At 38.5% G+C, this 22,223-nt stretch overlaps 1 protein-coding gene across 4 annotated transcripts in view; it reads left to right on the top strand.

Annotated features, from left to right (window-relative positions):
• Nucleotides 1-22,223, top strand: part of bcas3 (BCAS3 microtubule associated cell migration factor) — a 195,618-nt gene that overhangs the window by 50,750 nt on the left and 122,645 nt on the right. For 3 of the 4 annotated variants that reach the window (XM_058413601.1, XM_058413604.1, XM_058413605.1), the window contains exons 16-17: nucleotides 9,934-10,084; nucleotides 16,283-16,327. In XM_058413601.1, coding sequence (XP_058269584.1) covers nucleotides 9,934-10,084; nucleotides 16,283-16,327 — 196 coding nt within the window. The remainder of the gene's footprint in view (nucleotides 1-9,933; nucleotides 10,085-16,282; nucleotides 16,328-22,223) is intronic. The other variant, XM_058413602.1, reaches the window with a different exon arrangement.

Consider the following 22,223-nt stretch of genomic DNA (forward strand, 5'->3'; position numbering starts at 1 on the left):
AAAGCACAAGGCTGTCCTAGATTTTTTATAACTTCAAGGCTTGTTCAGTGGATCCCCAGGCTAAAAGATAATAAGTTAATGGAGTCTGGCTTTTTCACTCATTCACGTGTGTGTGAGCGAGAGAGTGAGCGAATGAGCATTATGCTTTTCCACTACTTCTCTTCCCCTTTCTGTGGTCCCCAGAGGCCTGGTGAGTTCTTACTCTCCTAAAGGCCCTTACTTTGAACTGGAATGTCTGGACCACTTACTTCCTGTCAGCACACTCTTCCTCTTTTACAGCTCTTCATCTTTAAGTTATTCTGTCAAGATTTATCAGCACCATTTAACCTCCTTGGGACTATGTGGCCTTTTTATAGAAAGGTTTTCGAATTTTTACTTGCATATTGAAATGCCCTTCTCACTCGTTTTGATTGAATTATAACTTTATTCAAGTATTTAACTATTAATGAAGATGTTTATGTCGTTTATATTTAGATTCTGAAGTTTTAAGGCAACTGGTTCACACTGAAGATACGACATTCATTAGACTGAGATTTTCAAACAGGAAAAGCCAAATGAGTCCTAATTGTGTTTTTTTTTCTTTCTTGGCGATACGTGAGGTTTGTGGGTGTGAAGCCGGAAGCAGATTCAAAAGGTGAAAAGTTGCAGCCTAGCAGCCATAACAACTGGCTCGTGATTGTCGGCTGTGACAACAAATTGATTTGGGGAAGGAACTGGAGACATACACATCCTACATGGCTGGCTGGCTGTAAAAATAGAACAAAAACACTTTTTTTTCCTCCCTGTTTAATTATGGAACTTTTTTTCCTTTCTGTCAGTTGAGCGTCTTTTCCTCTGAAGCACAATTATTACATAAAGCTCACAACAGCCGTCCAGCTTGGTTCATTATGTGTAGAGTTTTACTGTTATTCACTGGTGCAGTTTTTGGGAACATGGACACTTTTTTTTTTTTTTTTAAAGTCAATCATGTGGCATAACAGATAGCGGACAGGCTGGTTTAAGACTTTCAGAAACCACTGATCTCCTGGGATTTTAGCACACAACCAGCTAAAATGGTGGCAAAAACAAACAAACAAAAACAGTCCAGATCTGTGGGCAGAAATGCCTTGTTGATGATAACTACTCTTTACCACTGTGCTGAACAGAAAAGCATTAACACTTTACAAGAGCAGAAGACCACGTCGGCTTCCACTCCTTTGAGACCAGGACAGGAACCGGGGGCTACACTGGGCTTAGGCTCATCTGAACTGGACAGCTGAAGAGGGAAAAAAGTCCCAGAGTGTTGTGAGATGTATCTGTATGTTATTAGTTCTTGTTATTGATAGATTTAGTGATTTGACTTTTTAACAGGCTTCACATCAGGATCCTCCACCGGGTCATTTGTCAGATTTGTTATCAAGAGGTGTTACATTTATTCATCAGTTATTTGATGAATACTTTCTCACTATACCTCATTGTCTTAAAAGTGTACAGAGTTTTTAATTTAACTACTTCATCCAGCTTAAATGAAGGTTCTAGTACCTAGCGTGTGTGTGTGTGTGGTGTATGTGTCTCTGTCTGGTGTGTGTGTGTGTGGCTTGTAGTCAGGCGAGCAGATCTGATGTTCTCCGGCAGGGTCAGAAAACATACTCTCTGTAATCAAAAGCTGGCTTTTTTCCCCGGCAAACGCACACCCCTGAAATCCATCTCTGTGACTTTAACAGCGAGTTGTCTTAAAGATAAAGTGCTGTGCGTCCTCTCAGTAAACATCAGGCATCCAATCAAGCCCAGCATCAAAGCGTTGCTCTTGTTTTAACATACCACATGTATCATCGTGTAGATTTATTGCTCTGGTTATAGCGTGTTGTGTCCGTGCAACGAGGCTGTAGTAGCACAGAGTTACATGCCGTTCCCTCTCAGACCTTCGTGTGGCGCTGTGCTCTCAGCTTTGACTCACCAAGCCAGCAGAGTTGCTGCTGGAGCTCGGAGAGCCGCGGGATTATCTCATAAGGCTTGAGTTGTGCGCCTAAATTTCTTCTTGATATGAATCTAATCCAACAGAAAGGCTGCAGCTACTCTGTGATTTGTGGTTTCTGAATGGCCTCCTGTTGGGAACGTACAACTTTGTTTCCTCTTCTGATCAGTCCTTAAAGACACTAATGGGGATTGGTACAAAAATAAATAATTTTTGAGATAAATTCAGAGATAAACTTGCCTGCTTTTTAGGAACTCAGTTTTTGGGATTTATACATAATTAAAAATATATAATAATAATAATAATATAGTAAAATTGTGGGATTTAATTTTTTTCCCCATGTTATATATAAGCTGACAATCATTGAGGGGGGGAAAAGCACATAGTTAACGTTGTTAAATAATATAGTTTTCCAAGTTTACTAACCATTATTACACATAAATGAACAAACAAACAAACAGATAAATAAATAAATAAATAAATAAACAAATAAGTCAATTCAATTACATTTTATTTGTCTACATTTTATTATATATCAGGAAGCAGCTTTGCAAGAATATAAAATGACAATGTAATTTTTAGATATTAAATATTTATCAATTTATCTGTCGAATAAAAGAATAAGTAAGCAAATAAACAGCTTGCTAGGTTTATTTTTATTCACAAACTATTCTTAAGAGACAGCGCATTTTTTATTTATGCATTTGTGAAATCCACTGCAAGTGTAGTGCTCATTTATTCCAGCTAGTTTACTTTTCAGCACATAAACACAGCGTACACACTTTTCCTTTTCACATTATTATTATTATTTGTAAGAATGTTATACATTTGCATTTTATACAAGTGCTATCCGATTTAATTAGAGATTACCTACAATATTTATCTTTAATGCTTTGATGCGTCTTTAAAGTTTCTGTGTCTCCCAGGCTGTGTGAGCTGTGTGTGTGTGTGTGAGCTGTGTGTGTGTGAGCTGTGTGTGTGTGTGTGTGTGTAAAGAGGCCCGATGTGGATTTATCAGTCATCGTGAGCTGTGATGATATTTGTTGTTCTTTCTCACTGTGCACTGGTGCATTCTCGACACTTCTCATGACCTGAAGCTTTACAGCACAAGTTCTCACCATTTTACTGAGAACCTCCTCCTCCTCCTCCTCCTCACTGGAATTGACTCCTGATCTTAGACGAAATGTCTGGTAGATTTTATTTAGCCGTACATACAGCAATATGTGTATATTTTTGTTATTCAATCAAAAATATTTATAAATTAATGACTGTAAAATGTGGTAAAATCTTTCTGTTTGAAAGTTCTAAATCTGCATGGTTGGTTTAATTAACAGGGCTGTACGCTCTCCTTTCTGTCTTTTATCATTTGCATCGGAGAAACCGTTTTCTGCAAGGAGAGATGCGTTCGGTGCTGTGAGCCGAAAAGGAGGTTCGAATTCAGTTGGGATTAAAAGTAATGTTAATATTATCCAAACGCTACTTTTAAGCTTTCTTTTGTGGCATTTCTATATTTGGATTCAGAGCAGGTGGTGTATTAGTAAAAACGCTGGACATTTTAATTACACTACACATTTAGAAAATATGCCCTTATTCAAATCAGTAAATTTAGAACATTGGGCTTTGCTCATATATGTCAGATGTTTCCTTTAATTATATGACCACATGTTCTTTGCTTCCCAAATGAGTCCCAAATTAACTATGTGAGAGCAGTTAAAGTGAGGATTTTAGTTCGGAGGCGTAGAACACGTGGCATTATGGTGGTCACATTAATTAAAGGAAACAGTAACGAGTTGTTGATGTTTAACACACAAAGAGCTCCTTACTTAGAAACTCTGCTTTTGTTGTGTCATTATTAGAATTTTCGTAGACTGCTAACATTCAGCCAGGCAGATTGAGCAAGGAAAGTTGAAACCATTTTGTTATTTTCTTTTCTTAATGTCTTAGATAATAATATTAATAATAGTAATATTAATAATAACAAGAATATAACAATAAAACAATATTATTATTATTATTATTATTATTATTATTATTATTAATAATAATAATAATAATAATAATAATAATAATAATAATCTATTATTATTGTTATTGTTGTTGTTGCTGTTATTATTATCATTATTATTATAATAACAAAAAACAAATCTATCCCATCCAAATAAATATATAAGATCCTTTAGCTTAATTGCTTTGAAGTATATATAAGTATATAAGTATATAAGTATATAAGTAAGTATATATTGATAGTTCTATAAAATTTGTTTGTTAAGCTACATTGAATAGAATTGTTTGGAATTCTAGAAAGATCTGCTTTCAAAAAGAAAATGAATTAAATTGTGTCAAACTTGTGTCAAATCTATCTATCTATCTATCTATCTATCTATCTATCTATCTATCTATCTATCTATCTATCTATCTATCTATCTATATTAAATGGGAAAGCTAGTGTGGAATAAATTGTTATTGTTTTATTATTATTATTATTATTAGTAGTAGTAGTAGTAGAAGTAGAGGTTGTCCTGTACGTATATGTTTGTAATTATTTCTGTGTGTATGTGTTAGAAATCTTGCTGAAGTTTTGGGTTATATTGATTTAACTGGATGTTTTATGTAATCATGTACTGACTAGAGCCCTGGCACATCAGTGTTTCCACACATAGAGATATTTCTACATCTTCAAGGCAGTGCGCTTTTTTGCAGATCAAAAGCCTGCTGTGGTTTAGCTTAAAGATGTCCAAAATGGCCTTTTGTCATTGGAGCCTTCATGACTCGGAGGGCTAGATATGCTCCCCACTTATACATAAGTAAATTGACATGATCAGATTACTGTTTCATGATCAGAGCCACATGCTGAGGTCCATTGATTGAGTCTCTGGACTGAGTCTCAGTCTTCCTGTTCATCCACTCATGCCCCATTTGCTCACTGCGCTCATCGGAGGTGAAAGATGCACACACACACACACACACACACACACACACACACACACACACACACACACGCCCTCTCTTTCGCAAAAACACAACTCTCCCAAACAAACTTGTCCACATATGGTTCTAGTCATAGTGTCATCTGAGCCCCTGAAGTGTACAGATTCCCAGTGTCACCAAGGTGCTTGCTGATGAGCTGGAAGTGCAGACATGTTGTATAACTTATTGAATTAGATTTTCTTGCATCTGTATATATTTATCACGAGTTGCTTAATAAGTTAGATGCCCATGTGAGTATAAATAATATTACGTAGACCATATTTAAATCTCTTCTCATCTTTAAATCTGGAGTGTGACTTGGTTCCATATTAGTGGGTTCGTCAATAAAGGTCAAAATATTTATACTGTATGTCGATGGAGAGTTTTTTTTTATTACTGTATTTTCATCTGATACTATTTCTTTATCTTGGCTTCATTAAAACGCGTCCACTACTAGAGAACATAAAAATATAAACCAGGCCGCTTCCTTTACCTTATAAACGCAGAATCAAGTATCCCGTGTCTCTTGTAAAAGCAGCTATGCTACAGCAATATGTCCTAATATTCAGGACGTTTTACAGAATATTACACTTGCTGTCAATAAAATGTGCTGTCAAAACTTGCTGTCCCTAACATCCATTCAGTGGATGGCAGCTTGCCATGTTTGCAGATGCTGGCTCAACTCCACTCTGAGCTCAAAAATAGTAGCCCAGCAGATACACTTAAAAAAAAAAATATGAAGAAGAAGAAGCTGAGGCAACCTTGGCTCTCTTTCACCATTACCCAGGAGTCAGCGCTGATGTCTTTTCCACCAATGTCTGATTTCTTCAGAAAACAGTAAATCTTGTGAAGTTTATTTTCTTTGCAGCATCTGTGTTTTATAATGGTCCTTTTAATTTGTTTTCACTTTGTCCAGTGGGATTGCTTTTATCCGGCACTTTCTGGTCTCCAGTTTTTTTTTTTTTCCCTCCTGGAAGTGAGTATTTTAATAATGATAGTTCTGGGAATTGGCACAGCCAGACTTGACAACGCTTTCCCTTTAGCAGAACAGCCATTGTTCCTCTTCCTCTCGTCTTCTCCCTGCCTCTTTTCTTCGGGCCCCGCCTCCTGTGTGCTGTGCACACTTCATCCAAAACATGCCTGTGAAACTTGGACTTAGAGGAGGGGGGAAAAAAATACAAGAATGGGGAAATGGTATATATATTGAAGTATTCCCTTAGCAGGAGCAAGGGCTTTGTATAAGGCACTTCTGTCTTTGCAGTCTCAAATCCTACGCTATTTCTCAGTGTTTAACTTTTATACCCGCTGAAATGCAGTATATCACATAACCCGCCGTCATAATTTCCCCAGCAAGTGTTTTTCATATGAATACAGAAAGGCGAGAGTGGATCATACATGTCGCTTGTTAAAGGCTCTTTTCAGGAGCGAGAGCATGCTCGACACTTTTCCTGATGCAAATAGAACAGCTTGGGAGAGAAAAACAAGATATCAGTGACAGGGCAGGCAAGTCTGTGCCATTAGAAGAAAATGCAAATGAGCGAGAGGGGGCAGGATCCTGAGGGGTCAGGTGACAGCATGACCCAAGCTCTCTCCAGGAGTGAGGCCTGCAACGGCTGCAGATTTGCATTGATGGATCTTCTTTCCATTGGCCTGTCACGTATGAGTGCGCAAGCTCTCGCGCATGAGTCATTAATCAAATAACAGCTCCGTAGCCAGCATGACTTGGAGTGACCAAGCACCTTACACACCTAGACGTGCCACTTCTAAGACTTTGGGTCAGGCAGGCGGTGCTGATGTTTAAATCTACTTTGCATCCCGACTAGGTCTTGGGTGCGTCTGGGAGACGTGCGCGGGATTAGAGCGCTGTAAACCTGCCATGAATGTAGCTGCCCCTGCTTTGTGTTTTGGGCAGACCTTAAAATGATGGAGAGGAAAGGTAATACAAGGGCAGAGTATGTCGTCTTGGAAAGATGCTAAATTCATTAAGATTTTTCCTTCCCCTTCTCCTCGTCTTTGTCTGTCAGAAGCACCATTATGGGTTTTCAGGCTGCTTCCTGTTCAAATTCCTTTTCTTTTCTGCTGCTCTTGCGCACAAAAGGTAGCTGCGTTTGGGGTGTAGTGGTTTTGAAATGTGAAGGGCCCTCGAGAGCCAGGCACTGCGTGGAATAGGGTGGGGGTTTGTGTAATGTCTCCAGCAAAAGCCTGGCTTTATTGAGGGCCATGAGCCCTAAATAGCCGCTCTTGGGTAAGCACAAAGCCAGCGTTTCTGGGCATTAGTGAAACACAGAGAGTCTGGGTAATGATCTAAAACCCCTCTAAAACACTGGTGCACGGCTGTTCTCAGCGCTTTCACTCCCAGATAATCAGGTTTTATGTTTTAGAATTCTCTCATTGAGGGCTTTCACTCTGTGTATAACCTGAAATTCTATACGATTACAGAGACGGTCTCAGAAACATAGCAGCTTGATGAAACATAATGGAGGAAGAAAAACACTTCTTTGTTGATTAATCTATATGTTTATTCTATAGAATGTATGTTATTGTGGCGTTTGTGTACGCACACACACACACACACAGAGGAAGAACACAGTCTTGGATTTCCCGGTTCAGCTGATTGGCTTGCGTAGTGCCTTGGTCAGAATTTCGGGATAATTGTACAGAAAAATATAAGAAACAAGATGAGCTGTAAAAACTCATGTATACACATGTATATAAGTTAACAGTGCTACTATATGACATTTAATTGAGGGAATTAGCTAATTAACCTCTTGTTGATCTTTGACAGAAAGTAAGCTTTGACAGAAAGTAAGTCCAAAGTTTGGACTGTGTTACAAAAATATATTTTTTTATATTTTTATTTTAATTTTTTCCCCTCCCCTTTCTCTGTTTCTCTTCTTTTGTAAAGCTGCTTTGAGACAATGTTCATTGTAAAAGGCGCTATCCAAAATAAATTGAATTGAATTGAATTGAATCTTTTGGAATATAATTTCATTACAACAATTATAAATCATTTTGCCGATGACTTGACTTTGCACTTTCCTTCAGTTAAGCCCAGTCATTTTAGTTGCTGATGTGTAGTCTTCGTTACATCACCTCAAATTCAGCTGCTTTCCTGAAACCCGATGGACATCATGCTATGTTCAGTGCATGAATTTTCTTACAGCTGAATAAAAAAGCTCAGGATTCTGTAATCACTGCCGTGACAGCTAATGTTTACCATTTCTTCATGAGAAAAATATTTTGATTGTCTGAGTGTAGAATTATCATTTATTTATAGTAGTAAATGCTGAAATGCACTTTAAAATAAAAATAGCTTGTTGTCAGTAAAAGGATTAAACACTAACTAGTATGGAGGTAAGCCATATGTACTTACTGTATGAAACAAGTGATGTTTAGGATTTATTATTAATATTTGCATTGCACCCTGCACTACTGGCGTGAACAGTATACTTCATTATCAGACTTAATTTCTTTACTAGCCTGCGGGTTCGAGTATTTGAATCGGCTATGGGTGTTTTATATAAACATGCAGGATATACGGAGCATGCTGAGGCCTGTAGAAAACAGGTGTTCTTTTTTATTAAGGAAAATTCTCAGGCATATTTCGGCAGACCGTAATTACGTGTATGTCTGTGTGTATATGTGTGTGTTTATATATATATATATATATATATATATATATATATATATATATATATATATATATATATATAATACCCAGTATGGAGTTGCAGCAGGATGGTATGGAGCAGTGTGTTTGATCAGCTCCACATGTGCATCAGGCTTGTGTGCTTAGCTTTCCTTCAAACCTGTACTGCCCTCTTCTTGGGTTTTCATTTGTTTCTGATTCTCACTTCAAGACAAACATTTAAATCTGACTGCACAGAGGGACCTTTTTCAGTCCGGAAATTACCTGTAGGATATGATTGTATGTCACAGCCTCTTTGTGTAGGTTCCTCAAGTTGTGTGTGTGTGGGGGTTGTTTGACGAGTGGGGGTAATTTAAGCACGGCTGTGATTGCGGTTGATTAACGCAGGCCTCTGTAGTGTAGCATCTTGAGCCAGTTAGCCTTAATCAGGCCTATGCTGGACTCTGAAGAGTTGGTCTGAGAGATGTGTGTGTGTGTGTGCTGTGGGTGTCAGTAAATCACAGGGCAGGATGATATCATGTTGTAAAATTAAACAGGGGAGATTTGAGAATTTCGCCTCCTGTGTTTTGAAACTGTGTAGATTAGTAGATTACAGGCAAGTAATACACAATCATTGAGAAGTCCTGTTCCAAAGAACATTTTGTGCACTAAATAATATATTTAAACAGTATCGACACCACTGGTGTGATGATTTAATATATATAGAGATATAACATGCGGTGTGGGACACAATCCAAAAATTGGAGAATCGGAGAATGTCATTATCTTCTGCCTTTATTGTATTACTGTATTATATTCTCTGATTTACATAAATGTTACAGAATTAAAACTGATTATTTGTACTACTGCGTGACTGTGACAAAGATCAAACTTTCACACACATTTAACGCCTCACATTTAGCTTCTCTTTAGCATGTGTGACGTGATCTTGGATTAATAATGACATTATACTTTAGTACTGTCTCCTGTGTGGAGGATATAAAGCAGTATGCACTACAGGCAGGTCAGAGCTATTGGTTTCTTACTAATAAAGACAATTCAGATTGGCATATAAACCTGATTTTTGCTAGGTTTATCGAATACATGAGAATTTTTTTTTTTGCCTTTAAGTATTAAGTAGTATTTCACCATGCATGTGCATCATGTTAATTTTTTTGGATGCGTGAAATGAATGCAGGATATGCAGGGCAGCCATCTTGGGACATGTGCACATGCATGAAAACAAGTAGAATGCTGGTGTGTGTTCTTCTACCAGCAAAACTACAAAGCACTTCTGTAAGGTTTCTGTAACAGAAAAGTCGCACAGTATCTGAAATAACTCAGATGCTAATCTATCTCTTCATCGTTTTGTTTCTGTTTCCAGCCAAACTGACCAACCAAGAGTCCTATAACAACTTCACCAACAATAACATGGGGAATCCACGGCTGTCCCCTCTGCCAAGCCTGACGGTGGTGCTGCCGCTGGCGCAGATTAAACAACCCATGACTCTGGGCACCATTACCAAGCGCACAGGGTGAGTTCATACACTACGATTTGACTACAGATCGGGTCCTCCAGTTTGTAGGCTACAAAATAGGTGTGTATTTGTCATTCATGACCGGTGGCTTGTAGTCAGAAACTTCATAGTTTGAATGACTCTGTACTGGTTTCAGCTCCAGGGCCAGCGTTAGAACTATAAACATATGTGTCAGCTGATGTGGGGTGTCATGACAGGGCACAATTTACATACTAAAATTGATTTTATTTTTTTTAAAAATACTGTAGGAATTATCATTTTAAAATGCTTTTGCTGGGCTTTATTATTAACACCAGGTTAATGAGTGTGAGTAGGAGTTCACCACTCTTCTCCTATAAACCTGTTGCGCACGTCATCCTGCTGTGCTCCTCTAGGTTTTGGCAAATCCCTTTTTTAAATACCTCATTCCTATCCGTGATATTTGAATGATCGTGTTTGTTTGCAAACACTGTGGTTGTGGCGTTATGCTTTAATTTTTTTTTTTGTATCGAACATAAGGACAGAAATGATGAAAGCGAGACTTAGCTTATTTCATGCAAACTGCGTCAGTGTTCAAATCAAGCACGGACGAGTTTGCATCTGCTGTACGGACAGGATTCAGATTTCTGTCTTCTTGGTGCGTATAGTTCGACTGGTATGCAAACCCAGCTCCGTGTTCTCCTTTATGTTCTTTTCTCTGCTCATTATTCCGGTATAATTGATGAATAATACCTGCCAAAAGCGCAGCCTAGCTTGCAGATCGCCTCGGTGTAATATGAACACAACCTTAAAGACTAGTCAACCGTATCAACGACTGCAGTAAGCATTTACATACCGGCTCGTCATAATTGCGATTTATTCCAATTGTTTATTTTTATTTAAATGGAAAGTTTGAATGGGAAATCCACTAACGAAACAAGTGACGCAGCAGAGGCTATGGCGGAGCGATAAACGCAGAGATGATGTGCTGTGGGTGGAGGAGTGGAGGCTCCTGGTGCAGTTTAGATACTTGGAGATTTATGGAAATGTGTTATATTTCATAGAACTATGCAAACAAAATATTTTTGCATGGATTTGAACAATTCCTAGTGTGGAGTTACTTTACCTATGTGTAATGACACCACTCACCTTAGGATTGATTATTAATGTTTGTAGTCTCCTGTTAAATTCTCCGATCTCAGACTGATCTATTTTCTGTAAAAGCAGCACTGATAGCAGTTAAAGCCATGATCCAAATCACCGGTTTATATTAACATGCTCCTTTTAATACATTCTCAAGTTATAGTTATAACTCGTTCCGTTCCTAACATTAATTACAACAGAAAAAGATATGGTAAGGCTGTCAGGTGCAGAGGATAATGATAATGCGATGACGTGCTTTAGGTTTCTCATATATATTGCATAGCTGGATTCTTTTGTCTTATCAATATCTTATCGAGAGAGAAACAGAAAGTGTGGGTTTCTGCTGAGGGATATGCAGGAACAGGAACAAACGTAATGGATGTTCTACAACAACAAATACAACCACAGTTTTATTATTTTTACTAACAAAATAAAAATTGTAACTAGTGACACGCAATAAAAGGTGCTGTTAGTGGAAAGTTCTCAGGTTTGCAGTGGTTAAAGTGACTCTTTTACACTTCACACCACTTATTGTTTTCCTGTAAGAGGGTTCCCTGTTGTGTTGTCTTATTTCTGTAGCATCGTTTAAAGAAAGTATCCGTCCTTTTCTTTGTCATGGCCCTGGCTGATCTCCACTTTCACTATTGCTGGATATCAGGTGGTGTACACGCTCACTCCCTCCCTCCCTCCCTCCCTCCCTCTCGACTCTGCTTCCTTTTCTACAGGTGCATTTTATTTTCATTCTCGTTCTCTGTTCCTGTTCGGTCTGCTTATAGCAGTGAGCAGCTCAAAAAGCCTTAGTGTTGGGGTGAAGGGACATGTTTGTCTCTCTGCACTGTACTTCACAGTAGATATTTAACATGAGCAACCAATTGTACCAGTGCAGAGTGAAGCAGGGTGCAGGTTGGAAGCCTCTCCTGCCCTCTTGCGTGCACGATCAGACTGTCTCAGACCGACTGCGCAGGAGCAGTGAAGCCCATCTGTCAGACAGCGCAGGCCTCCGCACGGTGTGTGTCTGGACGACACTCTGAGCACATGCATTTACACCTGCATGAACAATCCCTGTTGGCAGGATGGAGGTGGGACACACCAGGTGCTCAGCCTTTTGTGTGCGTGTGCACTGCTGTGTGTTTATACACTCGCGTCTACTTCAGCCTACACACACACACACACAAACACAGCAGGGTCAGGGATAGGGCAAAAATAGACTATTTGTAGAAATCCCACACACTCCATTGATACACTGATGCAAGGTTAAATATGAGAACTGTCACCTGAATAAATCTAAAAGTATCGTAAGTGTGTAGTATTTGCATAATTATCAGATTTTAATTATTAATATGATTTGTAGCATTTGTAGTTATTTAAACAATCTGTTTTTGGGAGTTTGGTAATTACCTAGTGTTTAGCTCTGCCCTTTAAATCAAATTGATTTGCCTAAGGGAGGCAGTACATTACTTTCATCGTAATTTATGATTAAATCCCTGTTTTTATCTGCTGTCCTTGGGCAAGTTAATAAAAAAAAAATTAATTAATGTGTTTAATGGGGTCGTGGTCAGGGCTTTGTGCAGGATACTACAGTTCTTTGACTCCATGTCTTCTTGCCTTTCACTTTGTGCACAGTGGCATTGTTATGCCTCTTAGTTATGCCCAGTGTGCTATACAGTTGTGTGCTTCCGAGTTTGCAGCAACAGTTTGGGGAAGGACACTGGTGTGGTGCTCAGGTGTCCACATGGCCTTAACGTGTTAGGATAAATTCATAAACAACATGAAAAGAACATGGTGCATAAGATAGCAAACATGTAAAAGAACACAATAAACAATTCATGACACCATCCAGACACAGATAGATAGATAGATAGATAGATAGATAGATAGATAGATAGATAGATAGATGCGAAATGCCGTTTAGCATCTAGCAGAAGTGTAAATAGTAGAAATTGTGCAAATGAACGAGCAAATAATTATGTAAATATATGCATCAGTAAATAAGGCTATGTCAGTATGTGCATAGAGAAGTAAGTATTATAAACACAATATTTATGTAAACATCTCTCATTGCTTGTTTATCTGTCTAGTATTTTCATGTGTAGCATTTAAATGAGATACTTCAATCAAATTAAGGCTGTTCATTAAAGAGTTTTAGATTTCAAGATTTTTATGAGACAGACAGACAGACTGACTGACTGTCTGATTGCTTGATTGAATTGAGTACTTTATTCATCACTGAGGGAAATTACACAGATGCTACAAAACAAATCTCGCAAAAGCATGAGTAAAAATGAATGAATGAATGAATGAATGAATGAATGAATGAATGAATGAATAAATAAATAAATAAATAAATAAATAGTGTGGTAGCATTGGTGTTACATCCACTTTCATGCCCAGTGTTCCCAGCATGACTCCAGACCCACTGTGACCCTGACCAGGATAAAGCGCACACTGGAGATGAATAATGAATATAATAGCCACAAGTGATCATCTGTAAGTGTCAGAAAATGTATTTCTGCAGAATAAATTTCTGCATAAATATTTAAATGACAAAGTTCAGTTCAATTTTATTTGGATAGCGCTTTTAATATTGTCTTAAAGCAGCTTCACAGAATATAAGAAATATAGTATAAGAAGTTCAAGATTTATATCAGACAAAAGTTTAAGATTTTTTTTTTTATTAGACTTATATTTAAATTTATTTTTATTTATCCATAATGAGCAAGCCTGAGGTAACCGTGACAAGGACAAACTCTCTTAGATAGTAAGAGGAAGAAACCTTGAGACTCAGTAGGGAACCTCATCCTCACTTGGGTGAGACCGGAGAATGGGATTTTGAATAATGTCCTTTCTACAAGTCGTTAGAGTTTTGTAATAAAATAAAATTGAAGTGAATTAATTACAATTATGTGAATGAATAAATACAGTGCAGGTGAATGTAAAAGTGTGGAATGGCTCTGATGGTGACAAATATTTTGTAAAATATATATTGAGAAAATAAAAAAACTGGTTTGATATGTAATTGTAATAATACAATTATTATAATATGTAATAATAATTCTTGAGCAGAATTGTCTGTAGTGTATAGGTATATGTGTGTTATGGTAGTTACATTGCTTTACAAACTCCAAACTTTTGTTTAAACTGTTTTGTTTAGAATTGTAATGTGTGTTTTTCTGTAGAATTATTGTCATGGTTTTATTACTACAGGGTCTCTCTCTCTCTCTCAGTTTAATAAATAGCCAAAGTGTGATAAAAGCTGTTCCTTGCTGTTGACCTGTTAGATGTACCTTTTTTTTTTTTTTGTTTAATCAAAAAAGTTTTGTTTAATTTGTGTTGACATTAACAAGAGAAAAAAAATACCGGCTCTGTTATTACTATAGATTGTAAATGAATTGAAAAGTAAATACAAAAGTCATACTAGATTCATTAGCACTGATGTATTTGGTGATTCTGCATTAACTCTACTGTTAATCAGACCTTGATATTAAGTTTTTTTTAATAGACACAAATCAGGAAACGATTCTGTTTTACTTCTGAATGTAAAGCAGTTTTTATTATTCCAGTTTAACCCCCCTGTCAAAATGATCACTCGTGTTACCACCATGAACATTTAACCCAAGCCACAGGCTTTTCCATGGGGACCTGCAAAACACACACTCGCTTTTCCGTTTATCCGTTAACACAGCTGGACATTTACTGAAGCAGTTTGTCTGAAGTACCTCACTTATGGATGGGGGCTACTGAGGACCAGTCCTGCAACCTGCTGGACTGATCATGCACCTCCGTCATGCCTCTGCCTTCATCCGCCAGCTCCAGTCTCTGTGTCACTGTAAAGCAGGCTACAAATCAGAACATCACACGCAAAGGGCCGTGCAAGCCGACCCGACTCTTACAACTGTCCTCAGCATGATGCTGCCGTTCTCACCATGTTGAGTCGATCAGGGAAGCCCACGTGGTACAGCTGATCCGTAACTCTTCTCAAGTATGGAGATAAAGATTTAAAGAGGATTTCTTGGAAAAGTGATAATAGTGATGTGAGTTTTAGTTTCAGTAAAGCAATAACTAACTTTTTTATGGAAGTATACACGCAAGGACAACGATAATAAGAACGGTGTATACTGTACCTGCTCACCATGAAGGCTATTCATCTGTGGCATGATGAAATCATGTAGGTCAACAGCATCAGTTGGAGAATGGAGAAAAATCTGATCTCACTGATCTCTGTAACTTGGCAGCATTGCTAGTACCAGATGGGCCGGTTTGAGTATTTCAGAAACAGCTGATCTGTTGGGATTTTTTTTTTATTTTTTTTTTATTTATTTATTTATTTTTACACATACCAGTTTCTAGAGTGTACACAGAATGGGGTTAAAAGCATCCTGTGAGTGACAGCTCTGTGGGCAGAAACGCCTAATTGGTGAGAAAGGGTAAAGGAGGATGGCCTGGGTGGTGTGAGCTCACAGGAAGTCTACTGTAACTCAAATAATCACTGTACATCTGAGCAGAAAAGCATCTCAGGACACACAACAACAACAACAAGGTTGAACCTTGAAGCAAAGGGCATTCAGTAGAAGAAATACCACCTCAGGTTTAACTCTCTTGTCAGCCAGATCAGGAAGCTGAGGATCCGGAAAGCTTGAAAATCCCAAGTGAAAATTTACATTGATTTAAACTGCATTAAGAACTAATAGTGCTGATGAAATACTCCAAGAATGTTAGGAAGAACTTTTGATACAAAACACATAACCTATGCTGCTTCTGTTGATACCGGATACTTTTCCTCGTTCCTCAAAAAAAGAAAGAAAAGAAAAACCTTTTTTTTAATGCAGTTTTTACGGTTAGCAATTAATATCCATTTGTCCATTTAATTCTGCAGATTCTGCCAAAGAGTCTTAAATCAACCTTTTGGCCTCGTATTCATTATTCTGATGAAGGATTGAACCAGGATTTCAAAATTAAAAACCGACCATGATCTCTTTTATGATTCATCTTTTTGTGATATCCTCAATGATTGATTGTATGCTGACTGTTTCTGACCAATTAATTGGACATTAATGGTTTTTTCATGTATGTGTGTGTATCTCTCCCGTCACGAAGACCCTACCTCTTTGGGGCAGGATGTTTTTCCATTAAAACTCCATGGTGAGTTTTTCCAATTCATTCCCAGCATGCTTCACTTTGTATTCTCTCCCGTGAACGACTGCATTCATCTCATCCATTTAGTATTTTTAGCTTGCTGTCATCAGTATGTTTGTTTTTTTTCCTAGAAGCCTGTTGTAACACGTAATATGCTTCTTTTTTTTCCTCCCTCTTTTCTCTCTGTGCTTCTTTGTATATTATTTGATCAGAGCTGAATTTACTTCAGTAGCATATACTCTAACATACTACTACTACTAATAGTAATAATAAAAAAGTACTTTAATATAACCCGTAGCAAATGCAATCCAGATATCCTAACTGATTTCTCCTTTAGAGTTAAGGAGAAAAAAAACCCCGGCAAATTTTATAGTTCACAGAATCTCGAAATGTCTATTTACCTCATGCGAGTTAGCGAAGTTGTTTTCGGGGTAAAGCAGTGTGTTGTGGTGTCCGTGTGTTCATGTGATTCTGGAGAGTGTTTCTCTGCGTGTGAAGGGTTTATTCCCAGAAGCACTGTGTTTCAGGAACATCACAGAGCTTCACTTGTGCAGTGCTTGACTTCAGGCCAGTTTCCCACAATTACTTATCCATTGCTTGCTTCATTTATCTTGTTTGGACTGAAAGACAATGATTGTTTAGTCAACCGCATCATCTTTGTGCTCTGCTTCATCTTAATTTGTGATTTCCAAGACCTGGCGACTTGAAAAAAGACGCTGAACTCCACAGGGGAGGGGGGAAGAGTGATGGCCGAGGCAGTCATGCATGTTCCTTTAGATTTTAGGACATGATTATTTAATTGTTATTACACCGTTGTGCTTCGTGATTGGTTCGAAAGTTGCTGATTAATCTTTTATCACAGCAGCTCTGATATAGGTTTATATTAACACAGTCATTCAAATATGTTTAAATCTAAGATTAATAACACATCACTGGAAACGCTTTCATTCTGGCACAAAACCTTTATAATCATTCATAGTGTCAAGGTTTCTTCTCTAAGGAGACGTTTATTTAAGATCCTCAGCTGTCAGTGTTATTTTTAAAATTAGTATGGGAAAGTCTTTTATTCTGTTTTAAGGGAATGACTTTCATAGTTGCTGTAACATAAGTGATAAGAGCAGTAAACAACTCCAAGCTGATAAAAAGTAAGGTGTGGTGTTTGTCAATAAATAGATAAGTGTAATCTATTAGTAAAGTGCTGTGTTATAAGAGGAAGAAAACATTTTAGGATTTTTTTTGTTGTAGGAAAATATCCAGGTGGTAAATTTACATCTATATACAGCTCTGGAAATAAATAAGAGAGAATAATGAGTTTCTTATGTTTTTTGCTTACAGGTTCATGTATTGGTGAGATGAACAGTTTTGTTTCATTTTTTGTGAACTGCTGACAATATTTCTCCTAAATTATAAAATATATCTATTGTTATTTAGAGTGTATATTTAAAGGAAATAACGACACATCAAAAATAACCCAAGATCATGCAGTATTTGCAGAGCTTTAATAACTCAAATAAAACACAATGCAAAATACTTTGGCTAAATAACATTAAGAAATCAGTATTTGGTGGAATAACCCCGATTTGCTCTTCACCAGTTTCTCACATTGCTGATGGGGAACTTTATACCACTCTTTTTGCAAAAAAGCAAACAGCTCAGCTTTACTTGATGGTTTGTGATCATCCATCTTCCTCTTGATGACATTCCAGAGGTTTTCAATAGAGTTCAAATCTGGAGATTGGGCAGTGGTCTCTTATTTTTTTTTCCAGAGCTGTATGATTCATTTTATTACCAAAAAAAAAATCCATAATATGCATTGTTCTTATTTCTCTACAGCATTACAAATGTTACAAGTGTTTAATATTAAATATTTATCTCTATTTCCAGCAGGGCCGATGATTAAACTTTTAATCACGCTGTGCAGTAGTTAATCATGATTAAAAGCATTAAATACTCAGATTAGAATCATCTCCACTATATTGCTTAATCTCCTCACTCACACCTGCAAAAAAAAACGCCAGCCAACACCATGGGTGTGTTTGACTAATACAGATTAATTGCGTGCACATCTGCACACACTGTTTCATAATTTCTGGAAAAGTTTGGAGTCGGTGTGTAGATCGTAGATAAGCTAGATTTATGAACGGTCTAATTTAACTGGCCCACTTACAAGGAATCTCGGGCCATTAAAAGAATCCCATCCGTGATCATTTTGGTGAAAAACTTCCACTCGATGGTCTCGTTAAGGGTTCCGAGCCGCCTTGATTCCGCCTCTGAATAAAAAGCATGTGCTGCCTTCCACTCGGTCTGGGAATAAGAGCTCCATCTCATGACCGAGTCTTCGTCTTTTTTTCAATGTCTTCTCTTCTCTGTTTTCAGTGCTCTGAGAATTCAAAGACATTTTGTTCTGAGAAACTGTCAGATCCTTAATGATTTCCTTCCTAATGAGTTGTTAATGCAAGTGGCACCAGTACCATTCCCCTTCCCTGCACTTCATTTACTTAGATATTTTCTTGAGTTTCTCTTAATTGAATGAAATAACTCCCACGTGACGGAGGTCGAACCGTGAAGCCGACGAAGCCGAACTTCAGCTCGCCTTGTGCTAAAATCTTTGCCGTGTGCTTTGATGATGCGTGTTTTTAAAAGATTATACCTTCGCCTCTGACGCTGATCCATTCATGCTTTCCACAAGGAGGAGTGTGGTTAGAGCCCCAAACCGTTATTACACAACCGCATGAGCTCATCGTTCAGTTAAATCTCGCCGCGCTCCAGGCCTGCGGAACTTGCATTAGTGGCTGTTTCATCGCGGAAAGAAAAGTCGCACAGGAATGAGAGTGGCTTTTTCGGTGGTGTTGTGATGAGGTGGAACGATGGAAATGGAGGAGAAAAGCCCTCATTCTTGCCTCAGCGTTTGATGCACGGCTGCGCTGTTTACGGCGGAAAAAAGCACTCAAGTGGCCACCATTAGCACATTGTGTACCGCAGCCATGTGCTCTGCCTGTGTTTGGGGAAAAGACTGCTGTAAAACAATAAATATGATGTTGAAGGACATTGCCACATGCTGCTGAACTCTTTCAAGCACACTCCAATACCGGACCTTCCTGATATACGCTGACTATATGGACGCTTCAGCCAAAGTCACGGCCAGTGCAGCGCTGCGGCTCTTTGTAGCTCTGACAGGATCTCTAGCTCACCAGTATTTGTTTACTACAGGCCCCGAAAATAAATGGCGGCTGCTTCTGGTCCTCGATGGCGCCTTGCCTGCTCCCAGACTCTAATGCACGGGGACTTTGATCGTGGACATTACAGATTGAATTATGCCCTTGAGGAAAAGCTATTAGCTCAAGTCAAGAGGCCTCATTTGTTAAATTAAAAGTGGAAATGACATGCGAGGAGTCTTTTCAGTGAATTAGTAAGACGGGGGGGGGGAATCCTTTCAGAGTTTCTGCGTAAGGGAACTGCAGAAACAGAAAGGAAATACAAAGAGAGGAAAAAGGAAAGAAAGAAAGACCGAAGAAAGAAATTTGGATCCCGTTCACTAACATTCATCTTCCTTTCTCCAGCGACACACTAAATATGTTTATTTTTTATATTTCATTGATATTGGGTTACCCTTTTTTGCAGGATGTTTTCCGTGCCAATATTTATTCTGAATAAGCCACACATACACATGGTCTACGGAACGGCTGCAGCCTGCGTTGTCTGTCATGAGAGCTGAAACCCCAACACTTTCAGGCCACTTACAGCGAGAGCAAGAGGAAGAGTGATTTAAAACGCAGACATATCAACGCCAGCGGTTGTTTTACTTAAAGAACCAGAACATTATGAACCAAGCTGTGATCCGGCTCTGCTGGCAGCTGCCACTGACCAAAGCCTCTTCAAAGAGTTTTCCTTAAAACCTCACTGGCAAGACGCGTCTCAGTTGCCCGGGCTCAGGAGCGCAGCCAGGCCTGCTGTGCAGCTCCGACCAGCACCATGCGCCACTCTCACTCTCTTAATACTAGCCTGTTTTATATACCAAACTTGCCACTTATTCATTAAAACATATCCTAAAGAATAATGTTATTCCCAGGTTTTATTATCGAAAGCTCTTAGCACAGAAAAGTCAGAAGATAGTGTTTCCTCTCCACCACTCCTGTGTTTTAGAGAAATGAACAAGAAGTCATCCTGGAGTCTTCCTGCTTAGATTTCTTCTGCTAGTGGAAAGAAAACTAGGTCTTGAGACTTTAAGGAAAACTACACCCTTAAATTACGGAGGTTTGCGGTGTATTTAGTGATTGCGGTGCTAATTTCTTGGTCGGTGCTGTATTTTTCTTATTCGCCTAGCGAGAAGTTGGCAGTTTTGTGCCTCAGGACGGAAATATACGTGATATTGCTATCACAGTTACAGCGCCGTTTACAACAGTTTACAACAATCAGTTTTGGTGGTTAGCTCCGTAAAAACAAAAGAGCAAGAGCTTCGTTTCTCACTCAACATTCTCCAGAGACATTCGTTTCCCATGTTGAAAGGGAAATTCGGTGTCGAAGTAGTGAAGACGAGAAACACTGGACTCAAGATCCCAGAATGCAGTGCAGCTATGTGACTTAGTTGTGACTCTGAAGCAGAAGGCGATCTAGAGGTCTAGTGGGTAATAAAGGAGACTGTTAACCAGTGACAAAAGAGCTACGTGTCATTGGAAGAGGTTTAACCCTAACTCCTAGATACTATCGAAGCTCATGTGTTCATTTTTATCATCCACTTCTGAATGAATGGTATCTGTGGAAAATATTCTTACTGTCATCAGATGGACAAGGAGGAAAGGAAGAGAGCCCAGATCATGACACACACACACAGAATTTTTTTTGTTTAAAGCTTATTTAACTCTTCACTTATACAACACTAATAAATACACTGCAGTTTTTCTGCACCATAGACCTCACCCCGTGCGTGGTGCTAGCTAAACAAAGACGTCATCATCACTCCTCATCCTAAGAGTAATTTACGACTTGCTGACAGCTTTAGAGGAAGTGAAATAGTGAGAGTTGAGAACAGCAACAGGTCACTCAGCACCTAGCCGTGTGTCATGCAGGGCAGAAGGGAAGAGTTCAACTACTGGACAATCTGTTTACATCAGCCTTCAATCCAGCCTGGCTTGAAATATTTTAGAGTCATGATATCCACAGCATTATTATCCGGCTCGGCTACACCTCATAAAATGATCGGGATCGAATGCTCGCAGGATCGGCAAACGTTGTGTATAGTTGCCTCTTGTGTGTTCTCTCAGTCGCAAGTGTTTTATATGGGCTGATTTTCTGCAGTAGAAGTTAGGAATGAGCCTCTTACACCACACCACAGTTCCAGTTCGGCTTCCATGTGGTCACTCCATTCCACCGCTCAGCCATTCTCTGTGTTCGGTTTCATCAAACCGCTTCTGGCTTGCAAAATAATGCAATAGCCTGTAATAAATTCTTTTAAAGGGCTAATCTAGAATGAGACGTGCACAGACAGCCGCTCAGCCTCCATTTGAAGCAGATTTATAAGCAAATGACAGCAATTATGCGACTGGATACAGTTTACCAGTATGTGTGAGAAGCTTTTAGGGCTACAGAACTAGAAGTAGTTGGATTTTATCTATCTATCTATCTATCTATCTATCTATCTATCTATCTATTTATCTATCTATCTATCTTTGTGTTCAGTTATGTTATTAATTTATGTCAGTGCCATGTGAAACAAATCCTAGTTACTGTTACTGTGTAACAATTATCCTTATTCAATATTCAAGCACATATTTTGGAGATATTGTGTTTATGAGCATCTAGGACTCGCAGATAGAGAGATAAAGAAACCTGCAATCACTGAATGGCATCAGTAAAGTTATATGAGCAGAATTTGGGATGTATTGTTTACTTTTTGTTGATCATC

Source organism: Hemibagrus wyckioides, linkage group LG17, assembly GCF_019097595.1.
Source record: "Hemibagrus wyckioides isolate EC202008001 linkage group LG17, SWU_Hwy_1.0, whole genome shotgun sequence".
NCBI classification, from domain to species: domain Eukaryota; kingdom Metazoa; phylum Chordata; class Actinopteri; order Siluriformes; family Bagridae; genus Hemibagrus; species Hemibagrus wyckioides.